Below are 15,804 nucleotides of genomic sequence, written 5' to 3'. Positions count from 1 at the left end.
TATCAGAAAACAATGTTCTCTGCCAACAGCTCGGTATCTGCTAATGATATTCATTTGTAAAATAACTTTAAAAGGATAACAAATAAACTCTTCTCAGGGTTCAAGTCGGGTACAGGTATCAATTTTAGCCGACATTACGATGACAAAGTCTGCCATCTTCATAACGGATGATGCCTGGGCCTGTTTAATCCGGTGTATTTATACCCTTATCGTCCATCCCTCCTGACCGGCTAGTTCTCATCCAATCAGGTTTCCACTGTCCCACCTTGTTTACAATTGAATTCCAGTTCTTACTTCACCTTTGTTAAAATTCTTTCCCTCTAATTTTATTTCAATAGATTCCTTCACCAGGCAGCCCCAAAAGCCATTGGTGTGGCACCGTAGTTTTGTGTTATTGAAGTCAATCGTATGGCAACCCTCTGCAGGGAGTGGCGTATATCAGCCAGATGGGATGCACAGCAGGAACCTGCATCAAGGAGCAGAGGAGGTGTATTCATTTGGGCTACCCAGAGAAATCAGTGGTAGCAGAACACTGTATTCGCAATGGCCATAGGATTGACTTCAACAGCACAAAACTACTGTGCCACGCCAGTGGCTTTTGGAACCGCCTGGTAAAAGAAGACATTGAAGTAAAACTAGAGGCAAAGAATTTTAACAAAGACAAAGGACTCGCTCTAAGTAAGAACTGGAATTTGATTGTAAACAAAGTGGGATAGTGGAAACCTGATTGAGTGAGGACTAACCAATCAGCAGGGACAGACTATGGCAGTATAAATACCACTCGACTAGACGCCCAGGCATCATCCCTGAAGAAGATGGCAGAGTCTGTCATTGAAACTCCAGTTATAATCGATACTGTACCCAGCTAGAAGCCTGAGAAGAGTTTATTCATCATATACTCCAGGAAACCACTAGATCCTTCATTAAGAGGATAGATAGCATTTTAATACCATCAATTAACAGAAGACATTTTTACTAAAACCTCTTCTATTTTTTTAATGTGGAAAATACTTAAGTGACTGATGATCTGAAAATGCCACAATCTACTTTATACACCCCAGGGCTTTTAACCTCCAGTTCACCCTTGCCTTCTGTTCAAATTTCAAAATGCAAAGTAGATTTATCATCAAAGTACATATATGTCACCACATAATACCCTGAGATTAATTTTCTTCCAAGCATTCATTGTAGAATGAAGAAACACAACAGAATCAATGAAAAACTACACACAAAGCCTGACAATCAATTGCAGTGATAGTAGTTCAGAAAAAGTTATCTAGTAGTTCTGTGAGATGCTTGTAAAACATTGGTATATATCATCAGCGACATCTTAACACACCCCAGCCCCCAAACAGACAATATTCTCACCCTGGCTTACCAACCCATCCAGGATCTTCCTGCAATCTATGCAAGAATATTTTAAGGTGAGAGGACAATTTGATAAAGCTGTATTTATTTAAAATAGTAAGATCACTGGCTTTCTAAGTAGAAGCAGTTTAAGATTGAGTGATGTTGATTATGTGGAGAAATCAGAAAAGCTGTGGTTGTTATTAGAGTAGAGAATCTTAGGAAGAGTTTTACTAGAGTACTCAACGTCATGAAGGGGTATGCTCATGTAAATGAGAAGAAATTGCATCCCATGGCAGAAGACACAGGAACCAGAGTATAAAATACTTCTGACAATTGTCAAATGAAGCAGGACTAAATTTTTCATAGCAAGTTTTATGATACATACAGTGACAGAAAGGGTGGTAAAGGTAGTTTCACTAATGACTCGGGGGGGGGGGGGGAAATTTGAGTACCCTAGGGAGATAAAACTGAACGGAGAATGGGAAGGTGGGACCAATTACAGAGCTTTTTCAAAGATCAGGTTGTCTGACTGGCAGCCTTTGTCTTTGGAGAATACAGTGGATTTGGTTAATTCGGACTCATTGGAACAGGTACATTTTGGCCTAATTAAGCGGATGCCCAATTATCTGAAGTTTCATCGAAATAGTTAAAAAGGTAGAAAAAGAACGAACTACCATTTAACTGAGAAACAAATTATGTATTTATAAATTACACTACCAATACTATCACAGTACCATAAAACTGTGTATTGATGGAGGGTGTATGGTGTATTCAGAGAGGGATAACACCTCTGGCGAAGGGGCTCGTCATATCTAATCTGGGGCAACTCACTCAGCTTTGGTCCCTACTGGACAATCGGCTCTCTCTTGTGGCTTCAAGTTGCTGTACGTATGTGACAGTAGCTACATCCTGGTACACCATTTTGAAAGGTGGGCTAAACCAAGTGAGGGTAGTTGGTGGGTCTCATACCCCAGTGAGATAGGGACATGCTTGTCCTAGCTTCTGTGGACTGGGTAGATGAGATCTACAGTGAGATCCAATGGCCAGGACTGTGGTTTTGCAATGCTCTGTGGAGAACTAAGGGCATGATGAGGCACTAATGAAATCATGGTCATCTACTGCAACCAAGGAGACCCTAGTTGGGACGACCACTTGTATCATAGTACCTGGACTCCTGAGGTTGAGAGAATGGAACTGCCACAGTGCAATGGCTTTTCCACTTCAAAAAAACTCTCCTGCACAGGTTTCCTGCCATCACTGGATACAATGGACAACAACCAACCAACCACTGCCATCAATGGAGGGATGAATTACACTATAAATGAACAAAATCAGCCCATACACCTTCAAACTGCGCTTTCAAAAATCGTATCTCCAAAATCTTCATTTTTATTGTAAGGTTCAAGATGATTGTCAAAACTTTAAATTCTTTGTAGTTCCTAACTTGTTGAAGTAATGCAATTGTTTCATTTTCACTCCCAGCCGCTTCTGGCCTCTCACAGCCTAAATGCTTGAAACCGCATGAGCAAAACAGTTCGGAATTGTCTTACTGCTTATTTCTTGATAACTATCAGTGATAAAAATCACTGCTTTTTGAAAACAAACATGGAAGTAAGGCTATTTAAAACCTGTTCTTTCTAAGCATGGTGTAGTGCTTAATGGCCACATGATATGCATGCAACCGACACTAGTTCAGCAAGTCGCCTGCGCCAATAAAACACCATAATATTGCGAGCAAATGAAGGGAAACCCAGCTACATTCATGATTAGTTTTTGTTCTTTAAGATTCATCCCAAATAAGGAGCTGCCTGATTATCTGGTGGCCCAATCAATCGAAACCTACTGTTTAGGATTCTACTTACACAAAATCACATGAGTTAAACCAAAAAAAAATTGCTACCGCACCGGTGAAGGATGAAGTCTGAACAGGCTTGAAGAGCAGGAATAAAAATATAAAGGATGAGTTGAAGAGTGCATTAATCTTTGCCCAGGAAAGAGAATGATCATACTACATGGTGCCCTTAGTTAATTCGCAGATGGATCTTGAGAGTCTGTGGGGAAACTAGCAGGAGAATAGAGAAGGGTGAGTCAATGCAAACTCTTCCTAAACAGTGAGGGGGAAGGATGCAGGGAGCACAATTAAGATGAGGAGTACGATGAGAAATAGTCCCATGTCATTGATTAATGAGTCCTGGGATTGTGCAGAGCCCCATGCTCATAAAAGCAGAATCACCAGGACCCTGGGAGAAAAGGTGTGATTAAAGGCAATCATTATGTTCTTGTCAGATACTGAGGAAGCAATAATTGACCAGTGATTAATATATCAAAGATCAGTTGGTCCATATTTTCTGTATAAAAGCCATGACTACTTGTGATGTGATGGAAAGTCCTGTGTGCTCTTTCGGCTATATGTATGCACTTCAACCACCTGCATCTTGAGATCAGATCACAAGTGTCACTTCTGTTATTGGGCACTGACCATCTAGTTTAGCAACCAGTAAATTGTGAATATAGATCTTCAGTGGTTTCATTACTAGACTAACAGCCTAAGCTCTGAACCACTTTGTCAAAGGCATGAGTCTGACTCTCACACTGCACAATTTTTATTCCAGTTCCAAAGTTTAAAAAATACTAGTCCTAGTAATGACAACCATCAGACCCACTGGATTCTCATGGAAACCCATCAGGAAAGGAAATCACCTCCCCTTGCACATTCTGGACTAGTCATTTACCTGGTTCATGGGTGAGAGGAGAATGCGGTCCTGCAAGCTGAACATAAGAAGTAGTTAGGAGATAACTCAGATATTGAATATTGAAAAGCCAAGATAGGGTGGGTGTGAAAAGGATGTTTCCTATAGTGGGGAAGACTAGGAGCAGAGGGCATAGCCTCAGATTAGCAGTTCACCCCTTTAGAACAGAGATGAGGAGGAATTTCTTTAGCCAGAGAATGGCGAATGTGAGAAATTCATTACCACAGACAGCAGTGGAGGCTAGGTCAGTGGGTATATTTAAAGCAGAGGCTGAAAGGTTCTTGATTACTAAGGGTGTCAAAGGTTAGAGGGAGAAGGCAGAAAATGAGGTTGAGAGAGATAATAAATCAGCCATGATAGAATGGTAGAGCTGACCAATGATCCAAATGGCTTAATTCTGCTCATACATCTGAGGGTCTTATAAATTAAAAAGCAGTGACTCAAAGATTGTAATCTTAGAGTTACTACTAGTGTCATGTGCTAGCAAGAGAAGTAAGAGGATTTTCAATAAAGCGATTGGGAGCATGAGAAGATGTAGCTCACCGAGGTTAGCTGATTGAGTATATAAGGCAATAATTCACAGCGGTTTGGTGTTTGAACAGTGGAAAATTAGCAATCATGGTTGATTGGCAAGGAAAAATAAAAATAAAGCAAAGGCATGCAGAGCAGCCATTGTAGGAGCGGCCTTTGTTGGAGTGGACAGTGTCAGAGTGGAGATTTCAGGCTTTAGCTCTTCAAGGCTTCCGTGAGAGAAAGTGAAAAAGCTGTAGCTGTTTCAAGTTCATTTATTATTTCCTTCTTTATACTTGTATGGTTAGAACAGAGGGATGCCAGGCAGGATAGTGGAATGCTCCTCTTGTGACAAATGGAAAGACAGGGAGACCTTTAGTGTCCCTGACAACTTCAAATGCTAGAAGTGCATCCAGCTGCAGTTTCTAACACTCCGTGTTAAGGAGTTGAAGCTAGAACTGTCACAGCCATGGACTCTGCTGCAGGGTTTACGTGCCCCCGCAGGCAGGATTCGCAGCAGATTTGACAATTGGGCTTGTGAATTATGTACATGTCAGCTAGTTACTATTTCATTATGGCAGAAACTAACTCTCTTCCTTTTGTTGTAGTCTCGTTGAGACTTGAGAAAACACTGCAATGTTATACTGCCTGCTTAATTTCGACTGCCTGAGAAAGTACACTATCAAGTTGACTGACACTTGAGACTAGCATTATTCATTTTATACTTAGATACTCCTTTCAGTTGTGGAGTTGGCATCTAGTTTCCTATTTGAGAGTTTTAGCTAATGGCCCTGTTTGCCCCAGCATTTATTGTTTCATTTTCCCTTAAAATCCTGTTCACATTAAAGTCTATGAACTATTGACCTACTTCATTCACTCATTCATTCATTCATTCTCTCTCTCTCTCTTGCTCTCTCTCTCTCTCTATCTCTCTCTCTCATTGAACAGTGAATAAGTAGTATTCAGTTTTGATTAGCAAGAATAAATTAAAGTAAGGCAGGGGCAAGTGGACCGGCCATTGTTGGAGTGGTCAGAGTTAGAGTGGAGAATTTTTAGACTTTAGATCTTCAAAGCTTCAGTGAGAGAAGGCAAAAAAAGCTGCAGGTAAAGTCCACCTCCCCCCCAACACAGTTTGTTCTTTTTCTTTCTTTATATTTGCTCATTTAGAACACTAGAGATGCCAGGCAGGATAGTGGCATACCAGTTAAACAGCCAGTGCAGAGTACCCCTGTGGACATCCCCCTCAACCGCTCTGGATACTGTTGGGGGAATGACCTAGCAAAGGTAAGTCACAGTGGTCAGGTCTCTGGCACTGAGTCTGACTCTGTGACTCAGAAGGCAAGGGATAGAAGAGGTGAGTTGTGGTGGTAGAAGATTCGTTAGTGAGGGGAATAGAAAGCAGGTTTTGTGGAAGAGAGTGAGATACCCAGATGGTATGTTGCCTCCTGGGTGCCAGCAACACCTTGGATCAAGTCCTCAGCATTCTTAAGTGGGAGGGTGAACAGCCAGAGGTTGTGGTCCACATAGGTACCAATGACATAGGTAGGAAAGTGACAAGGTTCTGCAAAGGGAGTTCAGGGAGTTAGGTGCTAAGTTAAAGAGCAGGACCTCCAGGGTTGTGACCTCAGGACAGCTACCCATCCATGTGCTGGTGATGCTAGAAATAGGAAGATTGTACAGTTTAACATGTGGCTAAGGAGTTGTTGTAGGATGGACAGCATATGAGTTTTGGATCATTAAACTCTCTTCGAGGGAAGGTGGGACCTGTACAGAAGAGACAGTTTGCACCTGAACTGTAAGGGGACTAATATCCTAGCAGGAAGGTATACTATTGCTGCATGGTGGGATTTAAACTGAACATGCAGGGGAATGGGAACCAGAGTGTCAGAACAGATAGTGGAGAGGTTGTGGAGACACATGCTGTTAAGACCTCAGACAAAGTCAAGAATCAAAAGGTTGAGCATGGTCCTGAGCTGTGTATATTTCAATGCAAGTAATATTGTGGGAAAGGCAGATGAGCTCAAGGGATGGATCAACACCTGGAATTATAACATTGTAACCATTAGTGAGACTTGGTTGCAGGAGGGGTAGGATTGGCAACTCAATATTCCAGAGTTCCATTGCTTTAGATGAGACAGAGCGGGAGAGATTAATATAGCATTATTAGTCAGGGACAATGCCATGGCAGTGCCCAGTCAGGACAGATTGGAGAACTCGTCTAGTGAGGCATTATGGGTGGAATGTTAATGAGGCCACCCAAATGTCTGAGGGACTTAGAGGAACAAATCTGTAGAGAGATCACAGATTATTGTAAGAATCATAAGATTGTTATTGTGGGTGATTTTAACTTTTTACATATTGACTGGAACTCCCAGAATGTAAAAGGACTAGATAGAATAGAGTTTGTCAAGTGTGTTCAAAAAAATTTTCTTAATCAGTACATAGAAGTCCTGAGATAGTGTGTGATACTTGATCTGCTATTAGGAAATGAGAGAGGGCAGGTGACAGAACTTTTTGTAGGGGAACGCTTTGTATCTAGTGATCACAACAATATTAATTTCAAAGTAAATATGGAAAAAGATAGGTCCGGTCCGCAGGTTGAGATTCTAAATTGGAGAAAGGCTAATTTTGATGGTATCAGGAAGGATCTAGCAAGTATGGATTGGGACAGGCTGTTTTCTGGCAAAGGTGTACTTGGTTTTTTGGGAGTCATTCAAAAGTGATATTTTGAGAGCACAAAACTTGACATACCTGTCAAAATAAAAGGTAAAGAGAATAACAGATTTAGGGAATCTTGGTGCTCAAGAGATATTGAGGACCTGGTTAAAAAAAAGGGAGGTGCATATCAGGTACAAGCAGATAGGGACAAATGAGGTACCAAGAGAACACTTGCATCAAAGATAAATCAGGAGGCTAAATGAAGACATGAGGTTGCCCTGGCAGACAAGGTGAAGGAGAATCCCAAGGAATTCTACAGATATGTTAGGAGCAAAAGGATTGCAAGGGATAAAAATTGGTCCTCTCCTATGTGTGGAGCCAAAAGGATTGTGGAAACCTTAAATGTATATTTTGCATCTGTATTTACTCAGGAGGAGGACACAAAGTCTATAGAGGTGAGAGAAAGCAGCAGTGAGGTCATGAACCCTATACAGATCACAGAGGCAGAGGTGTTTGCTGCCTTATGGCAAATTAGGGTGGATAAAGCTCCAAGGCCTGACAAGCTGTTCCCTCAGATCCTGTGAGTGGCCAGTGCAGAAAGTGCAGGGACCCTAGCAGAGATATTTAAATCATCATTAGCAGCAGCTAAGGTACCGGAGGATTTGAGGAAGGCTAATGTTGTTTCATTGTTTAAGGAAGGTTCTAAAAGTAAACCAGGAAATTATAGGCTGGAAAGTTATTGGAAGATGTTCTAGGGACCAGATATATTAGTATTTGGATAGTGATGGACTGATTAGGGATAGTCAGCATGGCTTTGTGTGTGGTAGGTCGTGTTCAACCAACCTTCTAGAGTTTTTCGAGGAAGTTACCAGGAAAGTGGATGAAGGCAACGCAGTAGATGTTGTCCACATGGACTTTAGCAAAGCATTTGACAAGGCCTTGCATGGGAAGTCTGTTGGAAAGGTTCGGTCAATTGGTGTTCAAGGTGAGGCAGTAAATATGATAACGTGCTTAAGCAGGTCAGCAAGATTGCGGATGACACCAAGATTGGGGGGTAGTGGACAGTGAAGGATACTATTAGAGCTTGCAATGGGATCTGGACCATCTGGAAAAAGGGGCTGAAAAATGGCAGATGGAATTTAATGCAGCAAGTGCATGGTGCTGCACTTTATTTAGATCAGCCAGGGTAGGTCTTACACAGTGAGCAGTAGAGCACTGAGGAGTGAGGTAGAACAGAGGGATCTGGGAATACAGGTCCGTAATGGTGATACCGGTAGATAGGGTCGTAAATAAGCTTTTGGCACATTGGCCTTCATAAATAAATGTACTGAATGCAGGGGTGGGATGCTATTTTGAAGTAGAATAAGACATTGCTGAGACCTAATTTGGAGAATTGTGTGCAGTATTGGTGACCTCCCTGCAGGAAAGATGTAAATAAGTTTGAGAGAGTACAGAGAAAATTTACAAGGATATTGCCGGAAATGGTGGACCTGAGTTATAAGGAAAGATTGAATAGGTTAGGACTTTGTTCCTTGGCATATAGAAGATTGAGGGGAGATTTGATAGAGGTATAGAAAATTATGAGAGGAATAGTAAGCATGCTTTTACTACTGAGGTTGGGTGGGACTATAACTAGAGGTCATGGGTTAAGGGTGAAAGGTTTGAAGAGAACCTGAGGGGAAACTTCTTTCCTCAGAGGGTTTTGAGAGTGTGGAATGAGGTGCCTGCACAAGTGGTGTATGCAAGCTTGATTTCAACATTTAAGAGAAGTTTGTATAGGTACATGGATGTTATAGGTATGGGGAGCTTATGGTCTGGGTGCTGGTTGATGAGATGAAGCAGTTTAAATGGTTTTCATGGACTAGATGGGCAGAAGGGCCTGTTTCGATGATGTACTTTTCTATGACTCTATGACAAATGTATATCAAAAGGGATAACATAGAAAGATGGAAATTTATATTCCTAAAATACTGCAAATGGAAGGAGCAATTTGTACAAGCAAGGTGGTTCCAAGCAGTTAGAAGTCTGAGTGATATCATCAGAAGTTTGTTGATTGTGCTATTGGGCAATGTCCAAATTAACATGGAAATGTATCTGAGTAGGATGTTAAAGGAGAGGGAAGAGAGTGTAGATGTGAAAGAAAATAGAATGGGAAAAAAAGTAGGAGAAAGAGGAGGGAGAAGTAAATAGGGCAAAAATGGACCCAACATATGCAGTTGATATAGGGAAATATAGGAAAAAGAAATAACAGAGCTTTTATATGTAAATGCACATAATGTTGGAAATTAAATCAATGAACTAATAACACTAATTCAGGATGGACAAGAAACCTTAAGTATGACCAATGATGTTTATGTCGTAGAAGCATAAGACCAAAGTCTTTAAAAATGTAATCGGACTTATTTTAAGGCTGAAGTCAGCAGCATAGCCACTATATGGCACAATATTTTTACCATGACATCTGAAGTCAACAGACGGCAGATGCTGGAAAGCTGAAATGAAAACCGAGATATGCGCTATGTCAGGTTACTTCAGTGGAAAGAAAAACAGTTATTATTCCTGGCTTTACAATCTTATATCAAAATTGAAAAATAAAGCTAGAAATGAAACAAGTTTCAATTTACAGAGACAGGTGGAGTGAAGAGAACGAAAGGGATGGGCTGTGATAGAGCCGTGACCCAGAGAGACATGAGTGGTGTTAGCTGAAAAACAGCACTGTTGGTGTGTCTGCAGAAGGTGCAAACTGGAGACTTAAGAAGTCCAAACTCACAGTAAAGGCAAAGAAACAAGTCAATGTGAGACTCACAGAATATTGAAGGAACTCAGCAGCATCTATGGAGAGAAATAAAAGGTCGACGTATCATGCTGAGACCCTTCATCAGGACAGATGTTGTATGTGTTACTCTGGATTTCCAGCATTTGCAGAATCTCTTGTGTTTGAAACAATGTGAGAAATATGAAAATGGAATGACTAATTATCCAAACTATTTCAGCTTAAGTCCTAAAGGCATGTAAATGTTAGAAGGTGAGGTGATGTTCCTCAAACTGTAAAGGAGGCCAAAGGCGGAGTCCAGAAAATGTGTGGGATAAAAACTAAAGCAGGGGTTCCCACCCTTTTTTATGCCATGGATGCCTACCATTAAATGAGGGTTCCACGGACTGCAGGTTGGAAACTCCTGAACTAAAGTAACAATCAACTAGAACCTCAGGATCATGCCTGCACAATGAGTGGATGTAATCTTAAATGGTTACTTTATCTGTGTTTGATATCCCCAAAATAGAATAGATTGCTTTGTGAGCACTGAATGCAGCTTCATAAATTGACAACACTCTAGTAGACATGCTGTTGTAGCTATAAGTTGTAAAATAACATCTATTAGTATATGCATTTTGAAATATTCAATGATATTAATAGAAAAGAAACTTCACCCTGGAGTAGGAAACTCAAAAAGCCCTTTCAGAGTCAAACCTTTCCCTGCATGCCAGGATGGTGTGTTGCCAGGGTCAGATTGGTCTCAGAACAGTTCAAGGTGGCACATGAGATTGTGGTACACATTGGAACCAATAACATAGGTAGAAGGGGGAAGAGTTAGGAAGGAGGTTGAAAAGCTGGATCTGGTATGAATTAATTTCTGAAGTACTCCTTCAATGGAAGGAAATACTCCTGAGATGGATGGATTGAAGTGTGCTTATTTTAATGCTAGGAGTATTAAGGGGTAAGAGTGATGAACTACTGGCACATGGGATTACAATGTTGTGGTAATACAGAGATTTGGTTGAAAGAAGAGTGAACAGGATACTTAATGTTTTAGAAAAAGATGTAGCAGGTAAAATGGGGAGGTGGGGAGGGGTTTGCACTATTAATTAGAGATACATCACAGCTGAACTCTTTGAGGATAGGAAGAAGGTCTAATCTACTGAGTGTATATGAACAGACATCAAATATAGCACAGGTGCCATCATACTGAGGGGTCTGTAGTATATCCAGTGGCCACCAGGATTTTGAGGAACAGATTTGCTGGCAGATTAGGGAAGGTGTAAAAACAATGGATGACTTCAACTTCCTTTATAAAGATTGTGACCTTCTTAGTTCAAGGGGTTTATTCAGGGCAAAAGTTGAGAGTGTATCCAGGACTGTTTCTTAAATCAATATGTATGTAGTCCAGGGGCTGCCAGCCTGGGATCCACTGGCCAATTGCTTAATGGTATTGGTCCATGGTATAAAATAGATTGGGAACCCCTGACATGGTCCAATGAAAGGAAGGGTCATACTGGACCTGGTGTTGAGAAATGAGGTGACTGCGAGACCAGTTAGGGAACAGCAATCACAACTCCTACAGGTAGGGATAAGTATCAGCCTTGTGGAAGGAAGGACAAGAATGGCAATGTAAGAGAGCCTTGGATATCAAGATAATTTGTGAATCTTGTCAAAAAGTAAAAAGAAGTATATGTAAGGTTTGGGAAGCCGAACTCAAAAAGTGGCCTTGAGGGTTATAGAGAAGCTAGAAAAGAACTCAAGGCATGAATTAAGAAAGCTAGGAGGAGCCACGCAAAGTCTTTGACAAGTAGAATTAAATAGAATGCTCAGGCATTTTATACATATATCAAGAACAAGAAAATAAAAAGAGAAAAGGTAAGACTACTCAAGGATAAAGAAGGGAACAAGTCCTTGGCGGCAGAGAATGTGCGCAAGGTCCTAAATGAACACTTTGCATCAGAATTTACCAAGGAGAATGACATGAAGGATAATGAGATCAGTGTGGAGCATGCTAACTTGCTAGGACATTTAAGGTAATGTAGGAGTTACTGTTGGGTCTCTTTGGAGTGGGTGCAGAACACATTAACCAGGATACCGCCTGGATTTAGGGCATGCACTCTAAGTAGTAGTTATACAAACTTGGACTGTTTTCTCTGAAGCGGCAGAGGCTAGGTGGAGACTTGATAGGGATTTATCAGATTATGAGAGGCAAATATAGATAGCTAGTATCTTCTTCTCGCGGCTGAAATGTCTAATACTAGTGGACATGCGTTTAAAATGAGACTAGGTAAATTCAAAAGAGATGTGCAGGGCAAAGTTTTTGTAAACAGAGAGCAGTGAGTGTCTGGAATGCTCTGCCTGGGGTGGTGGTGGAGGCACAAGCTATGGAGATATTTCTTAAACAGGCATACAAATATACAAAGGATGGGAGAAGTAGACGGAAAGCATTAACTTGGTTAGGCATTCAATTACTAGCTTAATTTGTTTGGGCACAACATCATGGGCCCAAAGGCCTGTTCCTGTGCTGTATTGTAACACACACAAAGTGCTGGAGGAACTCAGCAGGCCAGGCAGCATCTATGGAAAAGAAGTACAATCGATGTTTCAAGCTGAGACCCGAAATTCCTGCCGAAGGACCTCAGCCCAAAACGTCGACTGTACTTTTTTTCAATAGTTGCTGCCTGGCCTGCTGAGTTCCTCCAGTATTTTGTGCGTGTTGCTTGGATTTCCAGCAGCTGCAGATTTTCTCTTGTTTGTCTCTTGTCTGTGCTGTATTGTACTATGTTTTATGCATCAAACAGTAATTGAAGGTTAGTTAATAGGAACTGCAATCTTTTCCTTAAAAGGACAGATAAGCATAACCAACTTCACAATTGAAGAAATAGTCATGTTCTTTGCATTATTAATAATGAATCATCAGATCACCTGAACACAACCATCAGTTAATATAAAAACACACAGTAAAACAATGGTTTTTATTAGATTGTTATGAAGTATCAGGGAGGGGTATGGTATTTGCTTAGGAATGTTGTCGTAAGGTATTTTTTTTATTTTCAATTAGCTTTAGAGAAGAATAGAATAAAAACAGAAAATTCTTCAGCAATTCAGGCAGAATCGGACAGGGAGAAACAAGAATTTGCTTTCAGCAGAACAGAAAAAGTCAACACTTTAAACTTGCTGAATATCTTCAGCATTTTCTGGCCCTACTTCAGAATTCTAGTGTCTGCAGTCTTTTGCTTTTATGAAAGAGTATTTCCAATTCAATAAAAACTGTTAAGCAGAGAGCTTTCCTGGGGCTTTTCATATTAGATGGGAGGCGGAGGTTGGAGAAGGTATTTCATTGCTCAAATTGATGAATGTGAATATTCCACCCAACAGTCAGCCCAATAATGTTACAGGGTAGAGAAGCACAGGAGTCTCAAACATTCCCCTGTGATTCAGCTGCTTAAGATAAAATGAAATAAACTTTGGATAACAGGGTAGACCTTGATTTGTCATTCAGCCTATGTTGAGTATCGAAGAATTGGCCATGTACCTGGGAGGGTAATATCATTTAGAATTCCTGCTTGAACTACTATCCACTGCTTCCACTTCTGAACCTGCACCCCAACCAGGACTCCTGTTCTCAAGCACCATTCAAGATTCCCATTCCCGAACTCCACCCGATAATCCTGTTCCCGATCATTATTTAGTAACTCTAGCTTGAATTCAACTGTAGCAGGAGAGTTGGGCTAGTCTATTAGAAAAATTCGAGTCAATACTCTTTATCAAAACTTGAACATAAAAGTCATCAACTCAATAAAATAGTGTTCGACATGAAAATCAAGTTTGACACAGAGTGATAAATCTTCTTCTGCCATGAACAATACATTTTCTACTTCAGGGAACCTTGGAAACGATTTGGCATCACATTGTTTTATATTTCATGCAGATTTATTTAAAAAGGCACAGTTCAGGAGATCAAATTTTGGGCATATTAATTTAATATCCAATGGTGTTAAATAACCATGTTAATAGTTAAGAGCTGAGTAGCATACAGTAATCAAACCTAAACTGCTGAAATAAAGATTACAAACGTTCATGAGATTTGAAGGCTAATGCCACAAATGAATGCCACCCAAATCCTAAATATATCAACAACAATGAGGAAAAACACTAACTCAGTTGATTTCATTTAGATTTATTTATTTTTGTTATCAAAGACAATGTCTGGAAACATTATGTATTAAAGATTCTGTCCATGATTTTTCTTTTACAAAAGACTGTGAAATGAGGATGTGCATTTGACATTCTGACCTTCCCTTCACCTACACTTGTAAAGGAGAAACACTTTCAATTCTTGCAAAAACGTCATCTTAAGAACTGGCTGCAGAATGGATTAAGTCTTCATGATTACATCTCTCCTGCCTGATAAGTTTAATGTCTTTCCTTCAAGCCAATATTTCAAAGACATCTCACTGCTAATATTGGACATGGTTCTTCAGGAAGGTCAAAGGTTGAAGAATGTTAGGCACCATGACTGGACAGACATTTGCTCATGCTCTAACCTGTACAATGGGTCAGTGTCAGTCACTGAGGATAACAGTGAATTATTGGCAGACAACCAAACACAACCAACAGCAGGATAATGGAGAGAGATGGATGCATCTGCACAGAACTCAAAGTTTAAAAAACAATGTTGGCTTTCAGATTTCAGATTTATGGCGAGATACATTCACCGAGGCTGTGGAGTGTCCTTGCAGTTACTCTGGCTTCTCATTGTCAGCCTCTGGATAGGTTGGGTATTTAATGGTCTCGATGCTCTCCTTCACTTTGTAAGATGGATATAGGCCTGTTCGCCCAGATTTTCTGTTGATGCCTTTGGAATAACCATCCCAGTGGTTGCCAGCCACTCCAATCAGATCTCCAGGCTCCAATACAATTTCCTCTGGAGTCTGAGGTTTGTGAGGGTAAATTGCAATCTGATTGTGTGCATTCTGTCCACCAAAGTAGTATATGTCATCCAGAGAATGGAAATAACTTGATGCGTCTGGGTGTAATGTTTGCATTATCTCATAGGCCACTCGACAAACCTGGGAAATAGAAAGACAGAGTAATGGTTGCGTCAGTTTAAAGTGGCACTACTTTGCAGTATAATTAATAAAATTGTTCTTGACCTTCACCTGGCAGGTACTTAATGTTCTTGTGTAAAGTTTATAAAAGGATTGAGTTTGAATTTTCAACCATGAAAAAAGCAAAATATTTTAAAGTTTTGTATATTTTATTGGAGCTCACATATTTCATCCTATGCCATCCGTGCAGTGATCGGTTCAACAATGCAAAATACCTTCAACGGACCAAGGCAGTGATGTTAGTTCAAGGGACTGTGGGATTCCATTAAAGTACAGAGAATTACTTATGAAAACATAGCCTGGATGTTTATAGGCTATTAAGTATTAGAAGCCAGGTGTTAGAAATATCAAGTTTTAGTTCTCTGCCCAATTTTAATCGCTTTGAATTATGGTACTCACTTGTAAAACCACATCTGCGTATCTGTTATTAGACTCAGAGTCTTACAGCGTAAAAACAGGCCTACTGTCTCTATGCTGAACATCACACCTATCAAGACCAATCCAACTTGCCTGCACCAATTCTATATTTCTTTATGCCCTGCTCATAAATTTACTCATTGTCCAGATGTCTCATAATTGTTGTAATTATTGCTAATTTCACCACCTTCTGTCAATTCATACCAGATAAGAAACTAGTCTTTGCACAAATCCCCTTTAAACCTTAAAT

The 15,804-nt window shown here is 40.4% G+C and overlaps 1 protein-coding gene across 17 annotated transcripts in view; it reads right to left on the bottom strand.

Annotated features, from left to right (window-relative positions):
* Positions 1-14,190: 14,190 nt before the first annotated feature.
* Positions 14,191-15,804, bottom strand: part of LOC140201702 (alpha-(1,6)-fucosyltransferase) — an 889,182-nt gene continuing 887,568 nt past the window's right edge. For all 17 annotated transcript variants that reach the window (XM_072266344.1, XM_072266353.1, XM_072266324.1 and 14 more), the window contains one exon: positions 14,191-15,098. In XM_072266344.1, the coding sequence (XP_072122445.1) occupies positions 14,769-15,098 (330 nt within the window). In that variant the 3' untranslated portion in view covers positions 14,191-14,768. The remainder of the gene's footprint in view (positions 15,099-15,804) is intronic.

This window comes from Mobula birostris, chromosome 1 (assembly GCF_030028105.1).
Source record: "Mobula birostris isolate sMobBir1 chromosome 1, sMobBir1.hap1, whole genome shotgun sequence".
In the NCBI taxonomy this organism is placed as follows: domain Eukaryota; kingdom Metazoa; phylum Chordata; class Chondrichthyes; order Myliobatiformes; family Myliobatidae; genus Mobula; species Mobula birostris.
Note: the sequence above shows the minus strand (reverse complement) of the source record. Positions and strands in the feature narration are given on the sequence as shown.